Source organism: Trichomonas vaginalis, chromosome III (assembly GCF_026262505.1).
Source record: "Trichomonas vaginalis G3 chromosome III, whole genome shotgun sequence".
Taxonomy (NCBI): domain Eukaryota; phylum Parabasalia; order Trichomonadida; family Trichomonadidae; genus Trichomonas; species Trichomonas vaginalis.
The window spans coordinates 6,914,932-6,937,903 of NC_067205.1; the positions used below are offsets into that span (position 1 = coordinate 6,914,932).

General features: G+C 30.3%; 9 protein-coding genes and 2 pseudogenes across 11 annotated transcripts, besides 3 other annotated features; 3 read left to right on the plus strand and 8 right to left on the minus strand.

Moving 5' to 3' along the window:
- Positions 1-1,496: 1,496 nt before the first annotated feature.
- On the minus strand, positions 1,497-3,854 carry TVAGG3_0655530 (armadillo (ARM) repeat-containing protein family; the record flags this gene model as incomplete). Its single annotated transcript, XM_001306351.1, has 1 exon — positions 1,497-3,854. One exon carries the CDS (start codon positions 3,852-3,854, stop codon positions 1,497-1,499), a length of 2,358 nt encoding a protein of 785 aa, XP_001306352.1.
- A 143-nt stretch (positions 3,855-3,997) lies between these two features.
- On the minus strand, positions 3,998-5,729 carry TVAGG3_0655540 (uncharacterized protein; the record flags this gene model as incomplete). The annotated part of the gene is made up of 1 exon (XM_001306352.2): positions 4,260-5,729. One exon carries the CDS (start codon positions 5,727-5,729, stop codon positions 4,260-4,262), a length of 1,470 nt encoding a protein of 489 aa, XP_001306353.1.
- Positions 5,730-7,356: 1,627 nt separating this feature from the next.
- On the minus strand, positions 7,357-7,572 carry TVAGG3_0655550 (uncharacterized protein; the record flags this gene model as incomplete). Its single annotated transcript, XM_051241818.1, has 1 exon — positions 7,357-7,572. One exon carries the CDS (start codon positions 7,570-7,572, stop codon positions 7,357-7,359), a length of 216 nt encoding a protein of 71 aa, XP_051088405.1.
- Positions 7,573-9,432: 1,860 nt separating this feature from the next.
- Positions 9,433-14,634: a mobile genetic element.
- Positions 10,541-11,074, plus strand: TVAGG3_0655570 (uncharacterized protein; the record flags this gene model as incomplete). Its single annotated transcript, XM_051241819.1, has 1 exon — positions 10,541-11,074. The coding sequence occupies one exon, from the start codon at positions 10,541-10,543 to the stop codon at positions 11,072-11,074; it is 534 nt and encodes a 177-aa protein (XP_051088406.1).
- On the plus strand, positions 13,009-13,515 carry TVAGG3_0655580 (uncharacterized protein; the record flags this gene model as incomplete). Its single annotated transcript, XM_051241820.1, has 1 exon — positions 13,009-13,515. The coding sequence occupies one exon, from the start codon at positions 13,009-13,011 to the stop codon at positions 13,513-13,515; it is 507 nt and encodes a 168-aa protein (XP_051088407.1).
- Positions 13,557-13,877, minus strand: TVAGG3_0655590 (uncharacterized protein; the record flags this gene model as incomplete). Its single annotated transcript, XM_001295885.1, has 1 exon — positions 13,557-13,877. The coding sequence occupies one exon, from the start codon at positions 13,875-13,877 to the stop codon at positions 13,557-13,559; it is 321 nt and encodes a 106-aa protein (XP_001295886.1).
- A 944-nt stretch (positions 14,635-15,578) lies between the features above and the next one.
- Positions 15,579-16,880: a mobile genetic element.
- TVAGG3_0655610 lies at positions 15,675-16,800 on the plus strand (annotated as a pseudogene). Its single transcript has one exon. A coding segment is annotated over exon 1 (1,126 nt).
- Positions 16,881-16,882: 2 nt separating the features above from the next.
- On the minus strand, positions 16,883-17,767 carry TVAGG3_0655630 (DNA/RNA polymerase superfamily; the record flags this gene model as incomplete). The annotated part of the gene is made up of 1 exon (XM_051241821.1): positions 16,883-17,767. One exon carries the CDS (start codon positions 17,765-17,767, stop codon positions 16,883-16,885), a length of 885 nt encoding a protein of 294 aa, XP_051088408.1.
- Positions 17,768-18,260: 493 nt separating this feature from the next.
- TVAGG3_0655640 (DNA/RNA polymerase superfamily) lies at positions 18,261-18,688 on the minus strand (the record flags this gene model as incomplete). The annotated part of the gene is made up of 1 exon (XM_051241822.1): positions 18,261-18,688. A coding segment is annotated over one exon (428 nt), but the record flags the coding sequence as incomplete, so codon positions are not given.
- A 285-nt stretch (positions 18,689-18,973) lies between these two features.
- Positions 18,974-20,275: a mobile genetic element.
- TVAGG3_0655660 lies at positions 19,054-20,179 on the minus strand (annotated as a pseudogene). The gene has a single exon. A coding segment is annotated over exon 1 (1,126 nt).
- Positions 20,276-22,193: 1,918 nt separating the features above from the next.
- TVAGG3_0655670 (uncharacterized protein) lies at positions 22,194-22,649 on the minus strand (the record flags this gene model as incomplete). Its single annotated transcript, XM_051241823.1, has 1 exon — positions 22,194-22,649. One exon carries the CDS (start codon positions 22,647-22,649, stop codon positions 22,194-22,196), a length of 456 nt encoding a protein of 151 aa, XP_051088410.1.
- Between the last annotated feature and the right edge of the window lie 323 nt (positions 22,650-22,972).

The following is a 22,972-nucleotide window of genomic DNA, read 5'->3' on the forward strand; positions in this document are numbered from 1 at the left end:
AAAATCCATTTTTGAATCTTTAAATGCATAACTTTGAATAGTTTGAAGAGTTTTTGGAAAAGTAATATTTGATAGTGAAGTACATTGTGAAAAAGAATATTCTTCGATAGATATTAAACCAGGATTGAGTGTAATTTTAGTTAAATTCATGCAATTTGAAAAGGCATAACTTTTAATTGTATTAATACTGCCTGAAATTGTAAATTTCTCTAAATTTTTACATTGCGAGAAGGCATATGTTTGAATGTTTGTGATTGAACCTTCGATTTCAATTGATTTTAATCCAGAACCATAAAAAGCATAATCTTCTATTGTTGAAAGACTAGATAAAATAATAACGTAGTATAAGTTATTGGTATTTTGAAAAGATCTAGAGCCGATTGAGTCAACATTTTTGATTGTGACATTAAATATTGAAGATGAACCTTGGAACTTTAATTGGGGTATATATCCGTCTTTAATGAGGTAATTTCCATTTGTGTTTTCATATATTGCTTCTGGCATCTATGACCTAAAATTCTCTGAAACAAATTTTTGACAGATATTGAACATGATTTTGAATTTTATGTTTAAAGTGATTTGTTTTTGAAACTGGAAAAAATTTTTGATACTGTGAAATTTTGATAAAAAAATTCAATTAAATTGAATCATGATCAGATTTGTGTCAGTGAGGTCAGATTGAATCATAATGATTCAAAGAATTGAATTTTTCAAAAATAAAGAATGATTAATATTTTCTCTCAAAATATCAAATCAAAGAAATTGAAAAGAATATTATCGTCTTACAATCAATTCTGCTTAAGTTTAAAAGAGCTCTTTTAGGATCATTTGGTTAAACCAGTCATTAAAATATTTGAAAGTTGAATTCATTAATGACTGGACAATTCCTGGATTTTCATCGAGTTAATGTTATAAGATCAAACAATATGGATGGCCTCAAAATGCACTTTGTGAGTACTTTTCATTCATCTGACAAATCTATAAGTTTTCAATAAAATAAGGATTTTTCATTCTGAACAATCGATCAGATTTTGAATTGTCGGATAAATCTTTCGAAGCAATTCAATTTGACATTTGTGTAAATTCCATAAAAATATTAACGCTGGTAACGTTATAGCATGAATTCGGCCGATTTAATATGTAACATTAGTTTTTTATTGTCCGTTCGAGAAAATTGAATTTCGATTGCTTTCTTTCCTATTAACTCGTACCAATGCAGCTGAGCAATATGAATATCTGTGAACATAATTTTATCATAATTATGTTTAAACGATCCTCTTTTTTAGCTGACCAAATTATTAAAAGCGAATATGTGTTTTATACTGATATTAATAAATAAAATTACCGCTTGTTTCTTTTAAGATATTTTAGCTTTAATAATTTATTTCATTTTGAAAAATTATTTCATTCCAACTATCAAAAGAATTTATCTTGAAAGAATCAAAAAAATAATGAAGTTATGCGTTTTGATTACCAAATCTAATAAAACATACAATTTATTTAATAAGATCATCAAACGTGATTGTTGTTGGAACAGATTTATCGTATTTTTCATGCAACTTTCTTGAAACACTACTGTTAGTATTACATTCTTCAACGAGAAGTTTGTGAGCTTTCTTTAGTGTATCGTCTCGGTATCCATTTGCTCTACTTTCTGTGTCTGGTAGCATAAGAATATCCGAAACAATTTTGAATGCTTTTGGTCTGTCAGAAGAGAAACTTGATGGATTTTTCAAAACTTGAATAAGATATCGAAGTCCATCATCGCATAAGTCTAGTTCTGGCTTGAATGGCATCTCCTGTATAACCAAATTCATTAAAACATTTTGGTTAATTAAGATTCCTTTAACTGGATAAAGCATCATGACAATACAGGCTGCAAATGCAAGTCCTTTTCCTAGATCTTTTCCTTTTCTCGGATGATCATAAATGGCAACAACTTTTTCAACTGAGTTATATAAATCTTGAAGTTGAATTCCGTCAGTTGTTTCCTTAATCATCAAATATAGGATTTCCAGGATACTCTGATGTACTTTTATATACGAAATATCAAGGTTTTGAAGAGATTCATAAAACTTTTCTTGACATTTTTCTGCCAATCTTCTTGGAACAATTTCATTTCGGAAACAAGCTGCTAATGGCCTAACTATCTTCTTCAACTGTTTGTCCGACGCATCAGGAAGCCATTGGGCTAATGTTTTTGCAACAACTAAACATTCGCCGGGATTTTGATCGATAAATATTTCCAAGAAATGGAAAACCGGGAAAGAATGATCAACTGTAACAATAATTGGTGAGCATGGCAGTAAATTATTTGAGATCATATTAATAATATTTGTAAAGGCTGAAGGTTCGAACTCATAGTTCCTTATTAATGATTTGAGTGCTTTAAACATTGCAATGACAACATCTGTATCTTTATCTGTTTCAATAATTGCAATAATTGAAGCGCTCAAATCAGAAAGACATGAAACAGCAACCATCATGTCCAAATGGATAACCATTTCCGATCCTGTAATTGATAAGCGCTTATCAGCGTCATTCATTAAGTAATCCGCTGATTTTGTTATAGGTTCTCGCAAAATGTGTTGTTGTCCTGAGCCAACCATAATAGAAAGCGACTTAGCGATAATTATTTTCTCATCTACAGACAGTTTATCAGATTCCAATGACTTTAATATGACAGGAACGATCTCCGCAATTTTAGATGCGCCTCTAGGTCCAATAAAAGAGGAAATTGAGCATAGAAAGGCTGATATACCACTATAAGCGTGTATTTGGCCTTTTTCTACATAGATTCTAGCGACTTTCAGCTCTGATTTGTAATAATCTTTCACAGTTTCTTCAACGGCATCGATAACAGAAGCCTGGCAGCAGAAAACGTAACCTAACTCAGTATCTGTGATGTTCTGACTCATAATTATTTGATGCAAAAGAGTTGCAAGTTCAAATAATAAATCAAATTGGAAATTTCCTTCATCATCAGGGACTGTATACAATGAAAGTATCGAATATATCCTATTTAAGTTCTTTTGTGGTATTTTTGTCCTGTTTTCTAATATGATTTTCATATAATTTTCATCTAAAAATGAATCTTTTGTCATCATTGGCTTAACTATCGAATCATATGCAATGAAAGAGATCTCATCGTCATCATGGTTCACCAAATTAATGAATTTATTGAATATTTCTTCTGAAATCATGTCATTTCTCTCGGATTTTGAAACAAAATCGGCCAAATGACAGCCAATAAGAATATTCGTGATGTTTCCATTCAGTAGAGATGTTAGTGTTTCATTTACAAGCAATGAACAATCGGAAACTTTAGAAAGTGATGTAAATAAAATCATTAAAACAAGAGCCATTGGTTTTTCGTATGTTTTTCCAACTGCCATGCGGAATTGATCGATTATCTTTTGACTTGATGATTCTAAGAGGTCATCATATGGTGTATATTCGCTGATTATTTCAATTGGTATTGTTTTTCTACTGTCTGTGAATGCAGAAAGGATTTCAATCATGCTAATGCATACTTTTAGAATGTTTTCATCATTGTAAAAAGGTAAAAATTTGAAAATTGGTAACGAAGCTTCATATCTGTGATCAACCTCAATGTGTGAGTCAGCAAAGTTATTTATTATTGCATTTAATGTTTTATTATCACTGTTCCTAAGGTCTTTATTTAATGAATATATCTCTTTTAATAATTTTGCAACAGTATCGAGTTGATCTGGTTGTTTATTAGATTGAAAAATAGTTTTCCATATAGGATCCATGTTAAGCGTTCGTATATTACCGCGCCCAGCTGTTGTTAAAAGATCTGAAAGGTTTTTTATCAAAGGTTCTAAACTCATTCCCAAGAATTGAATGAAAAATAATCGATGTGCACGTTTATAAAAATAAAACTCAATCCTTTGTCTTGGATATTTTCCCACTCCTCAACTAAATGATTGATACAAATAGATGTTTTTTATTTTTTTAAGCTGTATGTTGGTTATGTAATACAAATTATCATATGCGAATAGACTTATGAGGTTGGGACGGAACGTGATTTCTAAGTTGTATGTTTTGATCGCATATCTTGCATTAACAAGGCAGATAAGGAAGATTCAATCAACTCAAAGTTATTTGTAAGAACTGCATTTAATTATATATTGTAACTTACATCTCACATTATATTCTTGTTCATTATCTAGTTCATGATAATATGATTTTAAATCAAAATAAATTGATATGAATAATAATGTTTATTGTATTATTTAAACGTTTTCACCACTTCCAGAATGGTCAGATTCCTTCTTGCAGCAGCAGCACCAAATTAGAACAGCGACAACAACAATAACGACGATAACTATAATAATTATAAGAGCGATTATACCTCCAGAAAGACCTTTATCTGGATCTTCTTTAGTGTATGAGCCTGACTTCAATAAAAATTTATTAGTGTCGGCACTACCAATTGATTCCTTGAGAGCATATGATTTCAATTCAGGTTGGAATTCGACTGTAACTTTCTTTGTTCCTTTTTTACCAATATCTTTAATGTGAACAAAGAAAGGTCCATTCTTTTTATTAAGATCTACTCCACTTGGATCACGTACTTTGATTTCATAGTCAACATTTTTGATATCAAAATCTACAGATGATGGATTTGCGAAGAATACAGCATGATATTTATCTTCAAAGTTACTAGGTGTTTCATATTTTTTAGTATCTAAAACAATTGTCATGTTATTGATGTACTCGAGATGTGTTGTATTGAAAAGAATTACTCTGAGTGTTGGATATATTATTGATGAAATGGTAACCTTTGTTTTAGAATTTGCAACAACAGCTAAAGTATTGTCATCGAAGTATCCATTGCCTGATGATAAATCATCATTATAAGCATACGATCCCATGATATCTTTCATTCCCTGTGTCTTGGCCAAGACTAAGACAGAATTTGCTGGGAGTTCAAATTTGTATGTATAAACACCATCTTGGCCAGAACCATCCTTGAAGGTAAGATCATTTACGCCCCATTTCAATTCTGATGGGAAAGCTGGTCCATTAGGAATAGCATAACCATTAACTGTTTCTTTATAGAATCTTGCTCCTGTGACTGCATCCAAAACATTGAAACCACCACACTGGAAGACACGCTCTGTTAGACCTTTTCCGTCCTTTATTTGCATGAGATAGAGGGTCATCATATCAAGAGGTTCATTTATTCCTTTGACTGTGATGATTGCATATTTGTTTGCAGCAATTTCAAGTGGGAATTTGTCGTCGAGTGTTTTTGGTGTACTTAAATCATCACTAGTCACATATTTAATGTTAGGCTGATTAGAGTTATCAAAGTGATAGATCATGTCATCAATTGTTGGTAAAAGGACTACTATATAAGAGTAAAGTTCAGTAAGTGGACCTTTTATTGGGAGAAGTGGAGCTGGATAGTATCCAATGATAAATTCTGGAATCTCATATGTTTTTTTGAAAGTTGCATAAAAGTAATAAAGTTTGTCAACGGAGCTAGTGCCTTTTTTAATTGTTAATGAATCATATACTATGTTAATTGTTTGGAGACGTTCAAACTCGTTGGAGTTTAAGACAACAAAGTAATTTTGTTTGTCAGATTCTGGAGGAGTAAATGTTAGACCAATAGAATCCATGCCGCGCACGTCAATGGTACCACGGCCAGCTATGATTGCTTGGGAAAGTGAAAAAGATACCAAAGATAAGAACATTCTTTGATAAAATGAAGTGATCGTAAAATATATGACCTCTCAAAATTAATTAAAAAAATTCTATTAAGTAAGAAAAATAGTATTCCGGCATATGCTATGTGGTATTTATGAGAAAATTTGATTTGGCATAACTCTCGATTTTTTTCTTCCAAAAATTTAGACATATTTCCTTGTTGAAAAATAATCCAATTCAAAAGGTAATCATAAATTTAAAAAATATGTATGGAAGGAAAACTTTTACAAATTATATAATTGAATAAACATTCATTTTTTCTGAAGATGCCAATTATCGGTCATCAGCCAATCGTTTAAAAATGATGATAAATGTTCTGTCACAATTATAGTTAATTATAACTCAGAATTATCGATAAGACCAATTTGAGAACTTTACAATTATCAGAAGATGATTATATCATCATACGATAACATTATCGGAATATACTTATAGCAACGATATAAAACAAAAAGTATTATTATTTATGTCTTGATGTTATTTAAAGAAATGGAAGAAATCTATTTCTAATCAGTAGTAGGATAGGATGGGTTTTGTGACTTTTTTTGTAAACGTAAGAATTCATACAATATCGAGCGATTTTGTATCTTTTTTTTAACATATGAAGTAAAAAATGTATGATTCTGACGGTTTTTATTCTTACGTTTTTGAATAAATCAAGATTTAAAAAATTTTCAAAATTGTAAGACATTTACACTCAGCCCATACATAATGAAATAAAAAATATATTTATTTATAAATCATTAAAAAATTAACATTATTTTTAAAATAATTTATTTTTTATCTTTTATAAAAGAAGCTATATATATAGATGATGTCAGATATTCCGCGATTAATTAAACATTGTTTAAATCCTGAATGGGTTAAACTTCAATTTAAAAATGAAGATTGAGTTCAACATAGAACTTTAAGAAACTAATGATTATTTGAATTTATGAAATCAATTATTTGATTCATTCTTTCTTCAATCTCTTCTATTCTTTTTGTTAAATCATCTATTTTCATTAATGAGGTGATTCTTGATTGAGGAATAGATTTCAAACTAACCACTCCTTTTATTTTTGAAATTTTGAATCCATCAACTTTAAACATTTTATTCAATTTACACGTTGTCAATTCTTCAAATAATTTTTTATTATTAGCATAATAGTCATTAAATTCTTCAACAGATGAAAAAATTTTTATTTCAGTAATTGGTTTAACAACGTTTATTTTTTGTTGAACATTTTCACTTTCATTTATTTCTTCCTCTGTTTCATTTATTTTTAAAATCTGTTTCATTTATCATTAAATAAAAATTAGAATATAAGTGATGAAATATATTTTTTTAATTAATATTAAATCAGAAATGGCAGCAGGATTCTTTAAAAAATTATGGGATGGAATTAAGAAAGCTGCGGGTTGGGTTCATAAAAAGATTATTAAACCCATTGCAAACTTTTTGGCACCAGTAGCGAAAACGGCAGGAACTATCATAGGTGGAGTATTAGGTACTAAAGCAGGTAATCCGGCGATGGGAGCACAAGCAGGTAACGCAATTGGTGGAATAGCTGAAGGAATACTTAATAAAATAGGAGGTAGATAGTGGAAAAATAAATTATTTTAAAATTATTTTTATCTTAGTATCGGTTGTAGTCTTTGATAAACTTTTTCTCCTTTATTTAAAACTTCTCTTATTGGGGCAGCTTTTGGCGTTATTGATTCAGCAACGTCACTAATTGCTTCTTTATTCTTAAATATCCAATTTGCTCCCTTCTTCAATGTTTCCCAAACTTTACTCGCTCCTCTTTTTACTTTATCCCACAGTTTCTTAAATATACCTGCAGCCATAGTTGATTATTTCATTAAAATTAAAAATTCATTTCCATCTTTTAATTTTGATTTTTTTATTTATTAATAAATGACGACTAACTATTTAGTGCCAAACACTAAACCGATTAATGGAAATGTATTTCATTCATTCGAAAAGATAAATGAAATATTCGCAAAGAATGACGGTAGAAGATATTATAGAGAACTTGAAAGTTCATGCTATGACTCTGATGCTCCATATTTTGATGATAAACAAACTCATTTAAGAATTACAAACCCAGCTCATGATGTGAACCAATTAGGTGACACATATATTAAACGCAAAGTTAAAGCAACTCTAGTTTCAAATAAAGCTTTCACATGTGATGCCGCTTTTAAATGCATGCGTTTATTCGTTGGTTACAAATCATCAAATCAAAACTTTAAACAATTAGAAGTAGAAACCGAAAGAGGTGATGCCGGTTATCTTCAGATGGATTGCGCCCGTGAATCTTTCGCATTTGCAACATATAAACCAAAATCAGAAAGGAAAGTTAAAAAGTTTGTTCATTCGTTATATAATAATGTTCAAAAATATGATAACTCGGTATGTGGTAAATATATTGACCCTTCAGAAGTTTTCAAGAAAGCAAATGAAGAAGTTGATGTCACTTTTGATATGATTATTCCGGTAAATGATTTGTTAGCATTTCAGGCGTTCGATGATTATCCTAAATCATTTGGTGATATCATTCTTAATATTATGTTTTCAGGGATACTTTAGTATTTTGTCAGGTTGACCCGTTAAGAGTTGCTGATTTACAAAATTACGTTTATGAAAAGATAACTGATGAAAATTATGAAAAGATTATGAATCATGTTTATAAATATGATCGCAAATTCCAACAAATCGGACTTCCTGCCAAATTAATTACAAGCTTAGCCGCTACATCTGCTGACGCAACAGTTGATGACGTTATTATTTCATGCACAAAGATGGAAGTTTTAGAGGATAAATGCATTACACCAGGATACGGTTTAATTGAAGAATCAGTTAAAGCAATACCACGTTTATTTAGTAAGGAAGATCCATTCATGATTCCAGCTCAACATATTGACGTTCGTTCACTAAATGGAGGTTGCATCTCTCCTGAAGGTATCAGCTCAGATTTCTCATACGCCCTTCATAATGTTACAGATGTTGTGTTAACATTTCCGAAGAATGCAATGCAAAGAACGGTTTTAGAAAATCCAATGCTTCGAGGTCTTCAGGTCACTATAGATTCCAGAAACTTCCCCGATCAAGCGATGACCACAGTGGGCGACATATTCTTTACACGTATGCTTCAAGCTTCTGATTTAGATGGAGTGAATGAATGCACAGAAGAATACGAGGACTCATTAACTAGACCACTGAATGATGATGATGGCACGCCATTAGCTAGAACATGGAAAGACCAAACTTCATTCTTATGCACTATTCCAGTTCAACGTGATGGAGCGGGTATATTCTTTGATGGATTAGAAACTTTCAACTCACAAGTTACAGTACAAGTGAAAGCTTATCCAATCATTCAGGGTGAAAATGACACTTACTGTTCAAAGGTGACAAATCCTCCTCAGGTTTGGTTTACTAGGACTACATATTGGACATGGACACCGGACGAAGGTTTGAAATATCATCCAACAGGTACACCACCACAGTATAGAAGTTCATATGATGAAATATTGATGAATAGAAATGTTTAAAATTATAAATTTATTTTTGATTAAATGGATTTAAATTCATCCACCCCTTATGAAGAATTAGCAGGAGTATATAATACATACGTAGATGATATGATTAATGAAGCATTGAGTGATAATAGAAATGCTCTATCTAAGGAAAAATTAATGAAAATTCCATATTCTGAATGTTACTTAAATTCAATCACTGCAGCAATTGGTAAACAAAATAAAGGTAAAACATTAACGATATTAAAACAAATTATCATTATTGCTAACACTTCCCCCTATTCACATGTGTTAATTTATATCAACCGTTCAGGTTCACCTTCAGATGATACATTTGAATCTTTAAAGCATTTAATCAAAATTCCAATTATTTATTTATCACAAGAAGAAGCAGAAGATTATTTAAAAAACTTTTTAATGTATAAAGAATTATATAATACAATCAAGAAGCAAGGATTAGAGGATAAAATTATTGATAAACAACGGGATGAATTATTTGAAACACTTTCTATTTCAAATTTTGATAGAGAATTTTTGCATTCACTCATTTTTCTAGATGATGCAGTGAAATCAAAACTAATAACAAATGAGAAATCATATTTTAATCAGTTATTAACTCAATGTCGACACATTCAGTGTTCATTCTTTATGGCTGTTCAATATTTCAAAGCATTAAGCACAAACATTAAATCAAATCTATCAACACTTTTCATTTTCAGTGGGTTTAGTCGTCAACAGTTGAACGTTATGCTTTATCAAGTGAATTTACCAATGAGCATTAATGAACTTTACACACAACATCAGCAATTAGGTGAACATGGAAAAATAATAGTTGATTTAAATAAAGGAAGTGTTAAATTTGATTAACTTTTTATAATTAATTTTTATTTTTTATTTATCATTAAACATGACAGAAATGGTAAATCTTCTACAGTTTCCATTAAAACAAGGGACAAACAAAAAGGGTGCATATAATAGAACTATGAAAGTTCCTGATGGAATGAAAGAATTAGTTCATATTGTTGCTGGTCTTCAAAAAGATGTTAAACAAATGAGAAATGTTTTAACATTACCAGAAGCTCAAGCATATGCCAAACGTCATGGTCCAAATTGGGAAGCACACGAAGCAGACATTACGGGTCCAAATGGAAAACCTGATGGTATAAATGAAGTTTTCGTTACTGATGGTCAAGGTAATATTAAAGTCATAAATGGTTACAAATTAACTATATCTGATTATCCTAAACGTAAAGCATATAATGAACGTTATCCTATGCAATTTGATGAAAATGGAAAAGCTGTTAAACAATACATTGGAGAAGGTGAAAATGGTCCAATTAATTCATACCGTCCTAATCCATATTCTTATTTCAATGAAGAATTAAATGCTATTGAAGAGGGACCGGATGGATTACCACGATATTCTAACCAGTTTGATGGTCAATATGCAAATATTAGACCTGAAATTTCAGCTAAGAAATTCTTTAAAGTTGCTTTATTCGATCCAGTTTTCGCAAATGTTAAAGATGAACTTAAACAGCAATTCCAACCAATTATAGTAGCAAGAATTGCATCAGGTGCTTTATCTCAAGCATTCAAAGATTTAATTAAGAAACCATTATATCAGCAACGAGGTTTAACTTATGATTTAGTTAAGGAATCAGATAAAAGAAAATTTGAGAAATCAGATGATTATAAGAATGCAATTAATGAATATATTAGGTCTATTAATTACGATGAAACAGCTAAAAATCAACTTCATGAACAAATACAGGGAATAATAGATTCAAAAGTTCCAGCAAAATAAAAGTTTAAATATATTTTTTTATTCGATTATAAATGAGAAGACGTTTCACTAGTCAAAAGAACACTAACGCAAAAGCAGAGATTATGGTTGGTTATAACGTAAATGATGATAAATCACGAATTATTCAAAATGTTAAAGTTAATGTTAGCCCCGAATTAACAAGGTCAGCAACTCAACCAAATTTATTAACTCGTGACTTACCGAAAAAGGAGGAGGAGGAGCAAAATAAAGAAGATGGAGACCCAATCATTTTATCTGAACCCGGTAAAGAACCTGTTGAAATTCCCACTTATCCAACATACCCCCCGCCTCTTTCATCAAACATCGAGAACCCATATAAAATAGACATTAATTCTGAATTAATGAAAATTTACCGTGATATAATAATTAATAAGTATGATTCAATAATAAATTTAATTGATCAATCCGATTTAATTATTTTACCTTATGAATCATTAATTCACATTATCGCCATTCTTTGTGATGTTCAAGATTCAGACGTTAAGATTCAATTTTTCATAGATGATGAGGTTTCATGCTGCGGAACAGTTGCAAAAATAAATCCTATAAAGGATATTAGCACAATTAAGATATCAAAGAACGGAACAACAACTGAACTTCATTTAACATATAATGATATTTATAATAAAATAGTTGATGAATATAAAATATCACTTGAAAAATTCTTTGTTAAGGCTATTTAATATTCAAGCATTAACATTATCGAATAATAATCCTTTGAATCATAATCAATAATAATTGACCTTTCACCAGTTTCTATCGTTTGTTTTATTTCTTTTTGTTCCCCACTATCCGGATCGGTCATTGTAATTGTTTTTGTTATAGTATCTGCTTTATCTTTAACTTCAATCTTTTTTCCATCGGGATATTTAAACCAAAATTCCAAAAATTCGATATTGTCAATCTGTTCATATTTTAATCTATCAATTACATTTTTAATACCATCTGAAAATCTTATGAAATGGTCATTATATGGGTTTGATTGAACTAAATTTGAATGAAGTGAAATATAACCTGTTGATGAATATGACACTGACTCATATTTTCTGAAAACACTAAAATTTATAACATGAATGAATTTCTTATTCGTTGAATTTATGAATTCTTGAGGTAATCTTATTCTAGTTTTATTTATCACTGGAAAATAACGCTTTACCATATTTTTAATCGTAATAAAAATGTCAATTATCAATATTATTTCGAATAATAGCTGTGAATTAAATTTAACAGTTAGCGGAATTTATAATGTTACTCTCGTTTCTGTGAGTGGTAAATTTAATCCCATTCTTTTAGACCCTTCAGATTATATATCATTTATTAAAGATGACCTTGAAAAAACGTATGATATGTATATAAATAATGTGATAGCGAAATGGGATATTAACATGATTTTAAGTTATTTAAATGAATCATTTATCGTATGGTATGAAGAAAATTTTAAATCAAAACCTGATAAACTTTTTGAACTTGATGAAATAAATAACCTTATTAAATTCCCGCTGAAAATTAAATTTTGTACTCCTCATCTTCGTTCATTGTTGGGGATATTAAATTTTGAAAAAGATGTTGGGGATGTTTTGTATTCTGACACTGGTTCCAATTTCATTTTAATCAAATGTGATAAAGTTAATACCCCAATGAGATTTTCACATCAAACATTAGACCCTAACTCTTACCCATCAATACAAAACATTTTATCCATCAACTTAAACACATTTTCTTTATCATATCCGTTTCAATTATCCGGGAATTCATTTATTCTTCATTCAAAAGATTTATCAAATATTAAATTTAGAATAACTGACCTATTTGATTGTGATTTAGAATTTATGAATGAAATATTATGGCAATTTCAAATAGAGAAAATAGCTGATGAGATAACGGATTAAATATTTATTTTTAAATCATAATAAATGATTAAACAACAGCAACCACAACAACTTAAGGCGCAAAGCGCCCAGGTCCTTCAGACCATTACATACGCCATATATGCATATAATTCAAAGACGGCAGAACAAACGCAAAGGTTGAAATATGGAGATTTGGAGATAGTATTGAAAAATGACCGCTTCGAATTCGTTTGCAAAGGTGGTGCAGTGATATCAAATATAAAAGAAATTTTATTTATGAATTCTAAAATTAAAGGAATAACGGATGATATAACATCAATTCCACCAGAAGAACAGAGATATTACGCATTAAATGCATTTCCTAAAGTTTTGAAGATTGGAAGATTTAATTTAAATGAGGAATTCATAGAAGGTTTCCTAAACGACATAATGAAGAAGGTGGATAAGGAATATGTGGATAGTGAGTTAGAGAAGAAAGCAGATAAGGAATACGTTAATACTGAATTAAATAAGAATTTTTTATTTATGTTGTCAAAATGTCATGTTGTCATCATTTTTAAGAGAAGTTAATTGACATGGTAGCACATGGTAACATGGTAGCACTGAAAAAATTAAATTTGGATTGAGTTTAAAAATTCATCTTTATTAAATTCATCTCTTCCAATCAATTTATTTATTCTATTAAATTCTTTTATTTTTGCTTCACTCAGTTTAAGGATTGAACGGTAAGTTTCTAATTTTTCGATTATTTCTTTCCTCTCTTTATCGTTTTCAATTACTTTAGTTTTATGGGCATCAGCCCCGCCGCATTGCGGCTTCTTTTTGTAATAGCATATTTTTGATTTAATTCTGTTTAGTTTCTTTTTATATTCATCGTCTGGACTCTGAATCTTAATTGAATCAGGACTCTTGGATGCTTTGTTGTCACTCATTTCTTACGAAATAAAAAAATTAAATATTATTTAAATATAATGGAGTAATAAAATAAATCGGAATTTCTGTTAATTTATTGTTAACCTCAACTAATACATTACCGTTAATATATCTAACAAATTCAGCTATTGTGTCAAATCTTCGTCTTCTTTTTGTCATTGATTTATCAGTTTTTCCATAATCGAGATGAATCAAAACTTTATCCCCTTGTTTAAAATTCATGAGCCCTGAATTAATTTGTTCACGTTTAACATCATTTAACCTTTCCATTTGCTTTCTAATATATCCCCATTCTTTTGAAATATCATTTTTCATTTCCACTGGTTTCATGTTTATAGTTCTATGCCATGTATTATTGTAATAATATACTAACTGCTGTATGACGGAGTCATGATTTCCATCCCAGTATATCTGGCCGTTAACCCCTAACGCATCTCTAAGAGTTCTCATTACCGCATCAACTATTTTATTATGAAACGTATATGGAGAGGATGAAAAGAAAAAATTAATTTGTGGGAAATAATGAGCCATAGCTGCCTGAAATCCTTTATCACCATCACCCCTTATATTATCTACTCTTTCATGATCTAGTAAGTATTGTATAGCTCTTCTTGTTTCCTGTTCTGTTTTCCCTTTCACTGGAATGCAATATAAATATCTGGTGTTAATGTTAATGGCGAATAAATAAGTAACGTTTCCTTTTGAATATTCCAGATGATCGATTTCATATGAATATGGATATGGAGCAAATGAAGGGCGACTAAATTTTTCCTTTAACGGTTGAATTTTCGGGTCAATTGGTTTATTTAATATCTTGAAATCCTTTTTAAAATCTTTTTGCTTCTTTAATGTTTGAAATGGATATAATAAAGTGAATGATGAAGGATTAACTGAAGGAGGAGGAGGTACTGTCGTTGGAGGTTTTGGTGTTGTAAGTGGTTTAATTTTATCTGCTTTGATTTTGGATGATGAAGTTTTGGATTTCATTCCTCCCTTCATTAATTCTGGATGTATTCTATTCATTTGTTTTAAATATACTGTATATAAAGGTTTGATATACTTTCCCGCTTCGAGTTTATGTTGAAGGATGAATTCCAAAAGTTGATCTTCATTTAAAAGTCGGGCTGAATATGGTTTAACTAATGAGTCATAAATTAAAGCTTGTGCATCATTTATGGTCTGAAGGACCTGGGCGTTTTGCACCTTTTGTTTTTGTTCCTTTGGCTTTTGCGGCTCAGGATTATATAATTTATATAATTCATCAATATCTTCTTCTGTTAATACTTTATTTTTGAAATCTTTCAACTGTTTAAGTTGTGATTTAGTTTTTCCCTTTGTATATTCATTATTTTTAATTTTGTCTTTAATTTTAGAAATTATTTTATCATGATATTTCAAAATTTCATTTTTATAATACGGATAATAATAATCCATATCATCACCCGTTATATTGTTATTATGTTTTTGGAGATATGATTTTAATTCATAATAAGTAAGAAAATTTTGATAAAGTACTAAATCATCAATTAAATTTTCTAAATCTGTGTTATCCATTTATATAAAAATAAAATAAATGTTTAAGGGTGCCCACCTCTTTGAATCATAGTATCAAAACCATTATTTACATATTGAATCGCATCATTAACGGTTCCTTTTGTCTCTTCTGTGGCATTTTATTAAAAATAAAATTTTAAATTGTATAGGGTGTCCAAAGGTGCGTTTAGCACAGCGCTCTATATGAGACTATTAAAGGAGATATATGCTGATTATAAATATATAATAAAAAATATGAATATATGTATATGATGAGTATGTTGTATTTTGGCGCCATGCCGGGATATAAAATGAATTTTGAGACAAGAGGCGGTTTCGCGGGAAATTTTGGCGGGATTTTTTTCATTTTTTTAATGAATCATAAAGAAAACATCCTCGCTCTTGCAAAAAAATGCAAAGACTGTAAAAAATCTACGAGACATTGGTAAAATGCTTCGGTATGGATGCTCCTAGCTATTCCACTGTAACGTATCATGTTAGGATGTATCACTTCATGAACAAAAAGGCGCCCATCATAAAAATTGACAAAAAATCGCCGGATCAAAGAAAAATCAAAGCAATTCTTCAAGCGCTAGATGAAGACCCAAGAGCATCACTCAGAAGGATAGAGGAGATGACAAAGATACCACGTACAACAGTCAGTTATTATCTGCACAATTATTTGAACTACAAACTAGCGTATACACGTTGGGTTCCGCACAACCTTAATTCAGTTCAAAAAAATCTAGAGTCCAATCTTCGAAAGAGCTCCTCTCTATATTGGGTGCGTATCAATCCAAGAAGTTTCGCTTTTTAGTAACAGGGGACGAGTCTTGGTTTCAATATGCAACAGAAGCCAAAATCATGTGGATCCCGAAGGATGAAAATCCGCAAACATTCCCGAAGAAAAAAATTGACACACCAATGATGATGTTGTCGGTTTTTTGGGGCGTGAATGGCATCATCGCAATTGATATTCTTCAAAAACCTAATACGATGAATGCTCAGTATCTAATTGACAATGTTTTTACTCAAATTATCAATTCTGATGAGTTTGAGAAATCCAAACAACAAAAACAAAAGTTTGCAATTCATTTTGATAATTCAAGAGTTCACAAAAGTCATAAGGTAATGAATTACTTGGTGGAAAACAATGTCAAAGTTGTTCCAAACCCAATTTATTCACCTGATATTGCACCCTCTGACTTTTATTTATTCGGCACGCTAAAAAAGAGAGCTGAAGGACGCGAATTCGCGAGTCCAGATGATCTTGAAAATTTTGTAAGAGAGCAATTTGAGCAATTTTCTCATGATGATTTAAAGCGTGTCTTTCAAGCCCGGATCGATCGCTGCGAATGCGTGATTGAATCCAATGGTGATTATATTTAAATAAACTTTATATATATGTAACTTGTTTATTTCTATTCGCAGTATTCAGGTTTGTGCTAAACACACCTTTGGACACCCTATATTAAATAAATGGCATACAACATCCATTTTCACAACATACAGCCTTAGTGTGTGCTCCTGTTAATGCAGTCTTACCGATTGTTAAGCGAGTCATTGACCCGTTTTTAAGTTGTAAATTAATATTCTGACCATCAAATATCACTTTATCATTTATTATATCCAAATAATTTTTAGGTGTTAATTGTTTATTTTGTCGTAAACTAACACCTTTCATTTTTTGTGCAATCTTTTTAAAATCACTTCCATCAATTGAACCGTTGAATGATGTATAACACTTAGGATATAAAGCAACCATGTTATCACCTTGTTTCTCAATTGCTAAACCCAATAACTTCTTCTCATGTGCTTTTTCTTCAGCTTTATTCTTTAATTTAGGTTTAAATTTCTCATCAAAACAGAAGAAATCAAATGGTGCGAATTTGAAAATGTTTTTATCATAAAATTTTTTATCGGTTACAATTGCTTGAAATGCTTGAGTGTTAGGAAGACTTGGATCGCCAGCAATAGCCCAATAAGATGAATCAGTATCACCTTCAATGAAATGAAAACGATTAACATCCATGCATTTATACATAAAATCATAAATGAAAACCAAATACCAGTATTTAGCATTATCTAAAGTGAAGAATGCCTCTTGTAAACATGTATCACATCTATAAAATCTATCTTTGAGCATCACTTGATACGTATCCTCTCCTATTTCTCTTATGTTTTTAAACTTATTTGACATACATGCAACGCGTGCCTTCTGTGCATTCATTATTTTAGTCTTTGCGTAATTTTGTGTATTCATTGCATCGTAACCATATGATCCATTAAGTGAAATCTTGCAAAATAAACTTTTTCCTTTATTTCCTTCTAATTCAGCCTTTTGTCTTTCGTTCATAAATTCGTTCGCAAATTCATTAAAACAAGTGTTTTTCGTAAATGTTAAAATTGATTGAATATCATCGATGATAAAATGAAATCTGTCTATTAGATACCAAAGATAATAAGAAGAAAATGGTTGATATTGGTTGTATGTTGATGCTAACTGAGTTAATTTCCTCTGTTTCTGGTCAACCGGTAGATTGTTTGATTTCATGTAATTATACATAAAACTGCCAATTGTTTTTTCATCTGTGATAATATCTAAGTTTCTTATTATCGGTAAAAAGTTTATGTAATCATTAATGTATTTTTCATCAATGTGACCCTTTACTTCAGCCACGAATAAAGTATTTTTCTTCTTAATTATTCCCAGTGCTTTTGCTTTCTTTGTTGCTGTATCACAAATGATAACACCATTCAATCTTCCCGGCATATACATTTTATGGTCAGTATATTGAATGAAATCATGAGGATTAGATGAAAATGATGAAGGATATAATGAATTAAAATCAACACCAACGAAATGAGTCATAATGTTGGTGGTGTCCTCATTTGATACAGTTTTAGTTTCTGGATTATATGCAAGTTTATTAATGTGCGTGATTCCTTTAAGATTTACTCTATGTTGAACATTTGATAAACCACCAGTAATTCCATTACGGAGAATGTGATAAGCTTCAACTGAATCTAAAGTCATTGGTAAATTATTTTTTAATGCATAATTTCTTAAATTGATTCTTAAACGTTGAACATCTTCATCTTTATTTGATTTTACGACATTGCAATAACAACACATTAACTGACAATTTTCTTTGGTATGTGGTTTTTCATTATCGATTCTATCCAATGTTGGTTTATTTGCATATGTAAACGCTTTACCACACATTTTGCATTTAGATGAAAGGATTAAATCGTGATAGTATTGAAAATCATCCATTGAAACATTATTTTTAGTATCTCTTTCTGCTTTTTCATCTTGTTTCTTATATGATTCAATTTTATATTTCCAATACTTTTTCGTTAATTCAAAACTTGATTCTATCTCTTCCTCAGGATATTTTTCATTAGGATTAAAGTCTTTATATGCTAAAGCGTAACGAATCATTGAAGCATTCGATGATAAAGAAAGATTATGAAGCGTGTCAATTTTATAAACAAATGTTTCTTCAATAATTTTATCGATTGGGTCAATCATAATTTCAACATCTTTATTGCAATAATATAGGGTGTCCAAAGGTGTGTTTAGCACAAACCTGAATACTACGAATAGAAATAAACAAGTTACATATATATAAAGTTTATTTAAATATAATCACCATTGGATTCAATCACGCATTCGCAGCGATCGATCCGGGCTTGAAAGACACGCTTTAAATCATCATGAGAAAATTGCTCAAATTGCTCTCTTACAAAATTTTCAAGATCATCTGGACTCGCGAATTCGCGTCCTTCAGCTCTCTTTTTTAGCGTGCCGAATAAATAAAAGTCAGAGGGTGCAATATCAGGTGAATAAATTGGGTTTGGAACAACTTTGACATTGTTTTCCACCAAGTAATTCATTACCTTATGACTTTTGTGAACTCTTGAATTATCAAAATGAATTGCAAACTTTTGTTTTTGTTGTTTGGATTTCTCAAACTCATCAGAATTGATAATTTGAGTAAGAACATTGTCAATTAGATACTGAGCATTCATCGTATTAGGTTTTTGAAGAATATCAATTGCGATGATGCCATTCACGCCCCAAAAAACCGACAACATCATCATTGGTGTGTCAATTTTTTTCTTCGGGAATGTTTGCGGATTTTCATCCTTCGGGATCCACATGATTTTGGCTTCTGTTGCATATTGAAACCAAGACTCGTCCCCTGTTACTAAAAAGCGAAACTTCTTGGATTGATACGCACCCAATATAGAGAGGAGCTCTTTCGAAGATTGGACTCTAGATTTTTTTGAACTGAATTAAGGTTGTGCGGAACCCAACGTGTATACGCTAGTTTGTAGTTCAAATAATTGTGCAGATAATAACTGACTGTTGTACGTGGTATCTTTTGTCATCTCCTCTATCCTTCTGAGTGATGCTCTTGGGTCTTCATCTAGCGCTTGAAGAATTGCTTTGATTTTTCTTTGATCGGCGATTTTTTGTCAATTTTTATGATGGGCGCCTTTTTGTTCATGAAGTGATACATCCTAACATGATACGTTACAGTGGAATAGCTAGGAGCATCCATACCGAAGCATTTTACCAATGTCTCGTAGATTTTTTACAGTCTTTGCATTTTTTTGCAAGAGCGAGGATGTTTTCTTTATGATTCATTAAAAAAATGAAAAAAATCCCGCCAAAATTTCCCGCGAAACCGCCTCTTGTCTCAAAATTCATTTTATATCCCGGCATGGCGCCAAAATACAACATACTCATCATATACATATATTCATATTTTTTATTATATATTTATAATCAGCATATATCTCCTTTAATAGTCTCATATAGAGCGCTGTGCTAAACGCACCTTTGGACACCCTATATCATTAGTTTGATCGAAATAAACTAAAAATGATTCAAGATTTTTCCCATCAATTAATGAATAAATGATGATTCCAAATAACTATAAACTGAATAAAATGAATCTTTCGTGAATGGTTCCTCTTTATATAATTCTTCTTCGTAATTTTCCCATGTGATGAATTGATAAGGGAAAAAGGATTTAACACGTGATTTATTGTTTCCGAAATCTTGAGTGAATTGGTCTAATGTCCCACCCGCTATATAATTTCTGATGTCAATAAATCTTAATTCATATGGAACGTTTGTTTTCTTTACAATGACTTGCTTAAATTGAGAAGATGAACCCAGCATTGATTTTATTTTCCATTTTGCAGTGTTTAAATCACGAAGAATTAAATTTAAATCAAACTTTCCCGAATTAAAACCTATGATATTCACTTTATTGAATTCCTCATCTAGAAGTTCTTTAAATGCTTCCTTCTTTTTCATTTAATGTATGGGACAAAGTCCCCGCCGTTTGCGACTTCAATAATTCTTCATATTGTTCAATATTTGATTTAGCAACTAATGAACAGGTTGAAAATAAAAACTCAATCCAATCAGAAATAAAAGAATCACTCGAAGTTAAGCAAAAATTCCTCGTATATGTTTTATCGTTTAATTTAACCGTTGATGATACCATGAATGGTTTTAAGTAAGCGTTCAAAGTTGCACACTCAGAAAGTTGTAATTCTTCTTTAGTCTCTAATGTTTCAAAGTCAAAAGTAATATAATATCTTGTCGGTTTATAATATTTCTGCAAATTGTGAGCTAATAACCACTGATATATCTTCTGTTTCGTAATATGTGGTGCATATGGTTGCTGGGTCTTTTGCAATTGAACGTCTTGAATTAATCTTCCATTATTTTCTTTACATTTCTCACAATGCTTTAAAAATCTTCTTTGGTTTTTCCTTTCTGGATCATCACGGATAGAATAAACTTCTTCTTTACAATATGGACAAACTTTATAGCCGGTGAGTGCGTCAACGTCTGTTATTCTGTCAGCGTGAAGTTTTCCACATGGACTCTGTGTTAATAAAATATTTACTGTTTCAAATTCTGGATCTATCATTATTGATTCCACTAATGGAAAGTCTACCTTATTTATGTCCACGTCTTCTGGTTGAGGATCACAATAATAGAAATCAATATTAACATTTAACATTCTCGCTAATCTCTCACTTTCTGATGAAATGTCAAACCCTTCATATGCATCTATTGCTTCATTTAAATAGCTTCTACGAGTTTTAGGATTAACACCATCAGGAATGTTATAGAAGCGTTTAAATAACCTTTTACCTTCTGCTCTAATTTGATTATCATTCATTTTAGCTGTTCCGTTTTTGTTCATTTATGTAAGAATAAAAAATTAAAAAATAAATAAAAATAAAGTTTATTTTTTAAAGTCCGTAAAATGAATTAAGAACACATAAATTTTTATCATCTGCAACGTGACGGATACATTTTAATTTACTCAAGAATACGTACCCTGATACATTAAATCTAATTCCTGTCTTATTTAATTTCACAACTTTGAAAAGGAATGTATGAATAGCTATAAAATGATGAGAAGATGTTTTATGGGTTGCTTCCATTTTTTCTGAAATAAATGAATAAATATAATGCTTATACGTTTTCATATCTTTTATATTCTTAATAACGAATGGTATAGACATTTCAACTTCGTCTTCCTTCGGTGCTGTTCTTTCATATGAAACATTATTGGTATCTTCAATAATGAAACCACAATCACACAAAATTTTATAGGTTCCAATGGTTTCTTTTGATATTTTATCTAATAATTCAAAAACTTTATCAACACCCGTGCATTTATTTAAATAATAATTTGTGTAAATATCATGATCTTCTTTCTTAATCGTATTAGTTGCATATGTCACGTTTTTAAGAGCTTTTTTGAATTTTCGGAATCTAAAGGTGGTGAAAGTAAGATACAGGGGTATTCTTCATTATCAATAAATTGTAACTTATGTTTACGAATAAATTTAGTACCTTCTTCTGAAAGTGTTTCGTCTATTTCACCATCTAATAAATTTTGTGTTGATTCTGAGACATAATTTTTATATCTTTCTTCATGAGATTTCTGAACTTCTGATTCTGAAGCTGGGATATTCATTAAACCCTCTACTTCATTTTCATTATATTTTTCAACTTCTCTTAATTCCTTAATTTTTTCATCTATTTCATCTCTTATTTTTTCCAGTCTTTCAATTTCATTGTATTCATCATCTTTAATTCGTTCTTCATAATATTCAGGGAAAACATCAGGTTCTTTAGGTTTTTCTTCTTCAGATGTAGGATATAAGAAATTTATAACATCATCTTTATTCATTTTCCATCATAATCTAAATCATTTAATAACTCGGCAAATTTTTGACAATTTCTTAAATAATATTTATTAACTTCATAACCCGCCTCCTCTAATATATCCTTTATTTCCTCGTTTGTGAATCCTAATTTTTTAACGTTGTTAGTTTTGACGCTCATTTCATACAAAATAAAAAATAAATTATTCAAAAATGTAAGACATGAATTTTTAATTTCTTTGATTATGACTCCATTGATTCCATTCAGGATTTAAACAATGTTTAATTAATCGCGGAATATCTGACATCATCTATATATATAGCTTCTTTTATAAAAGATGAAATAAAT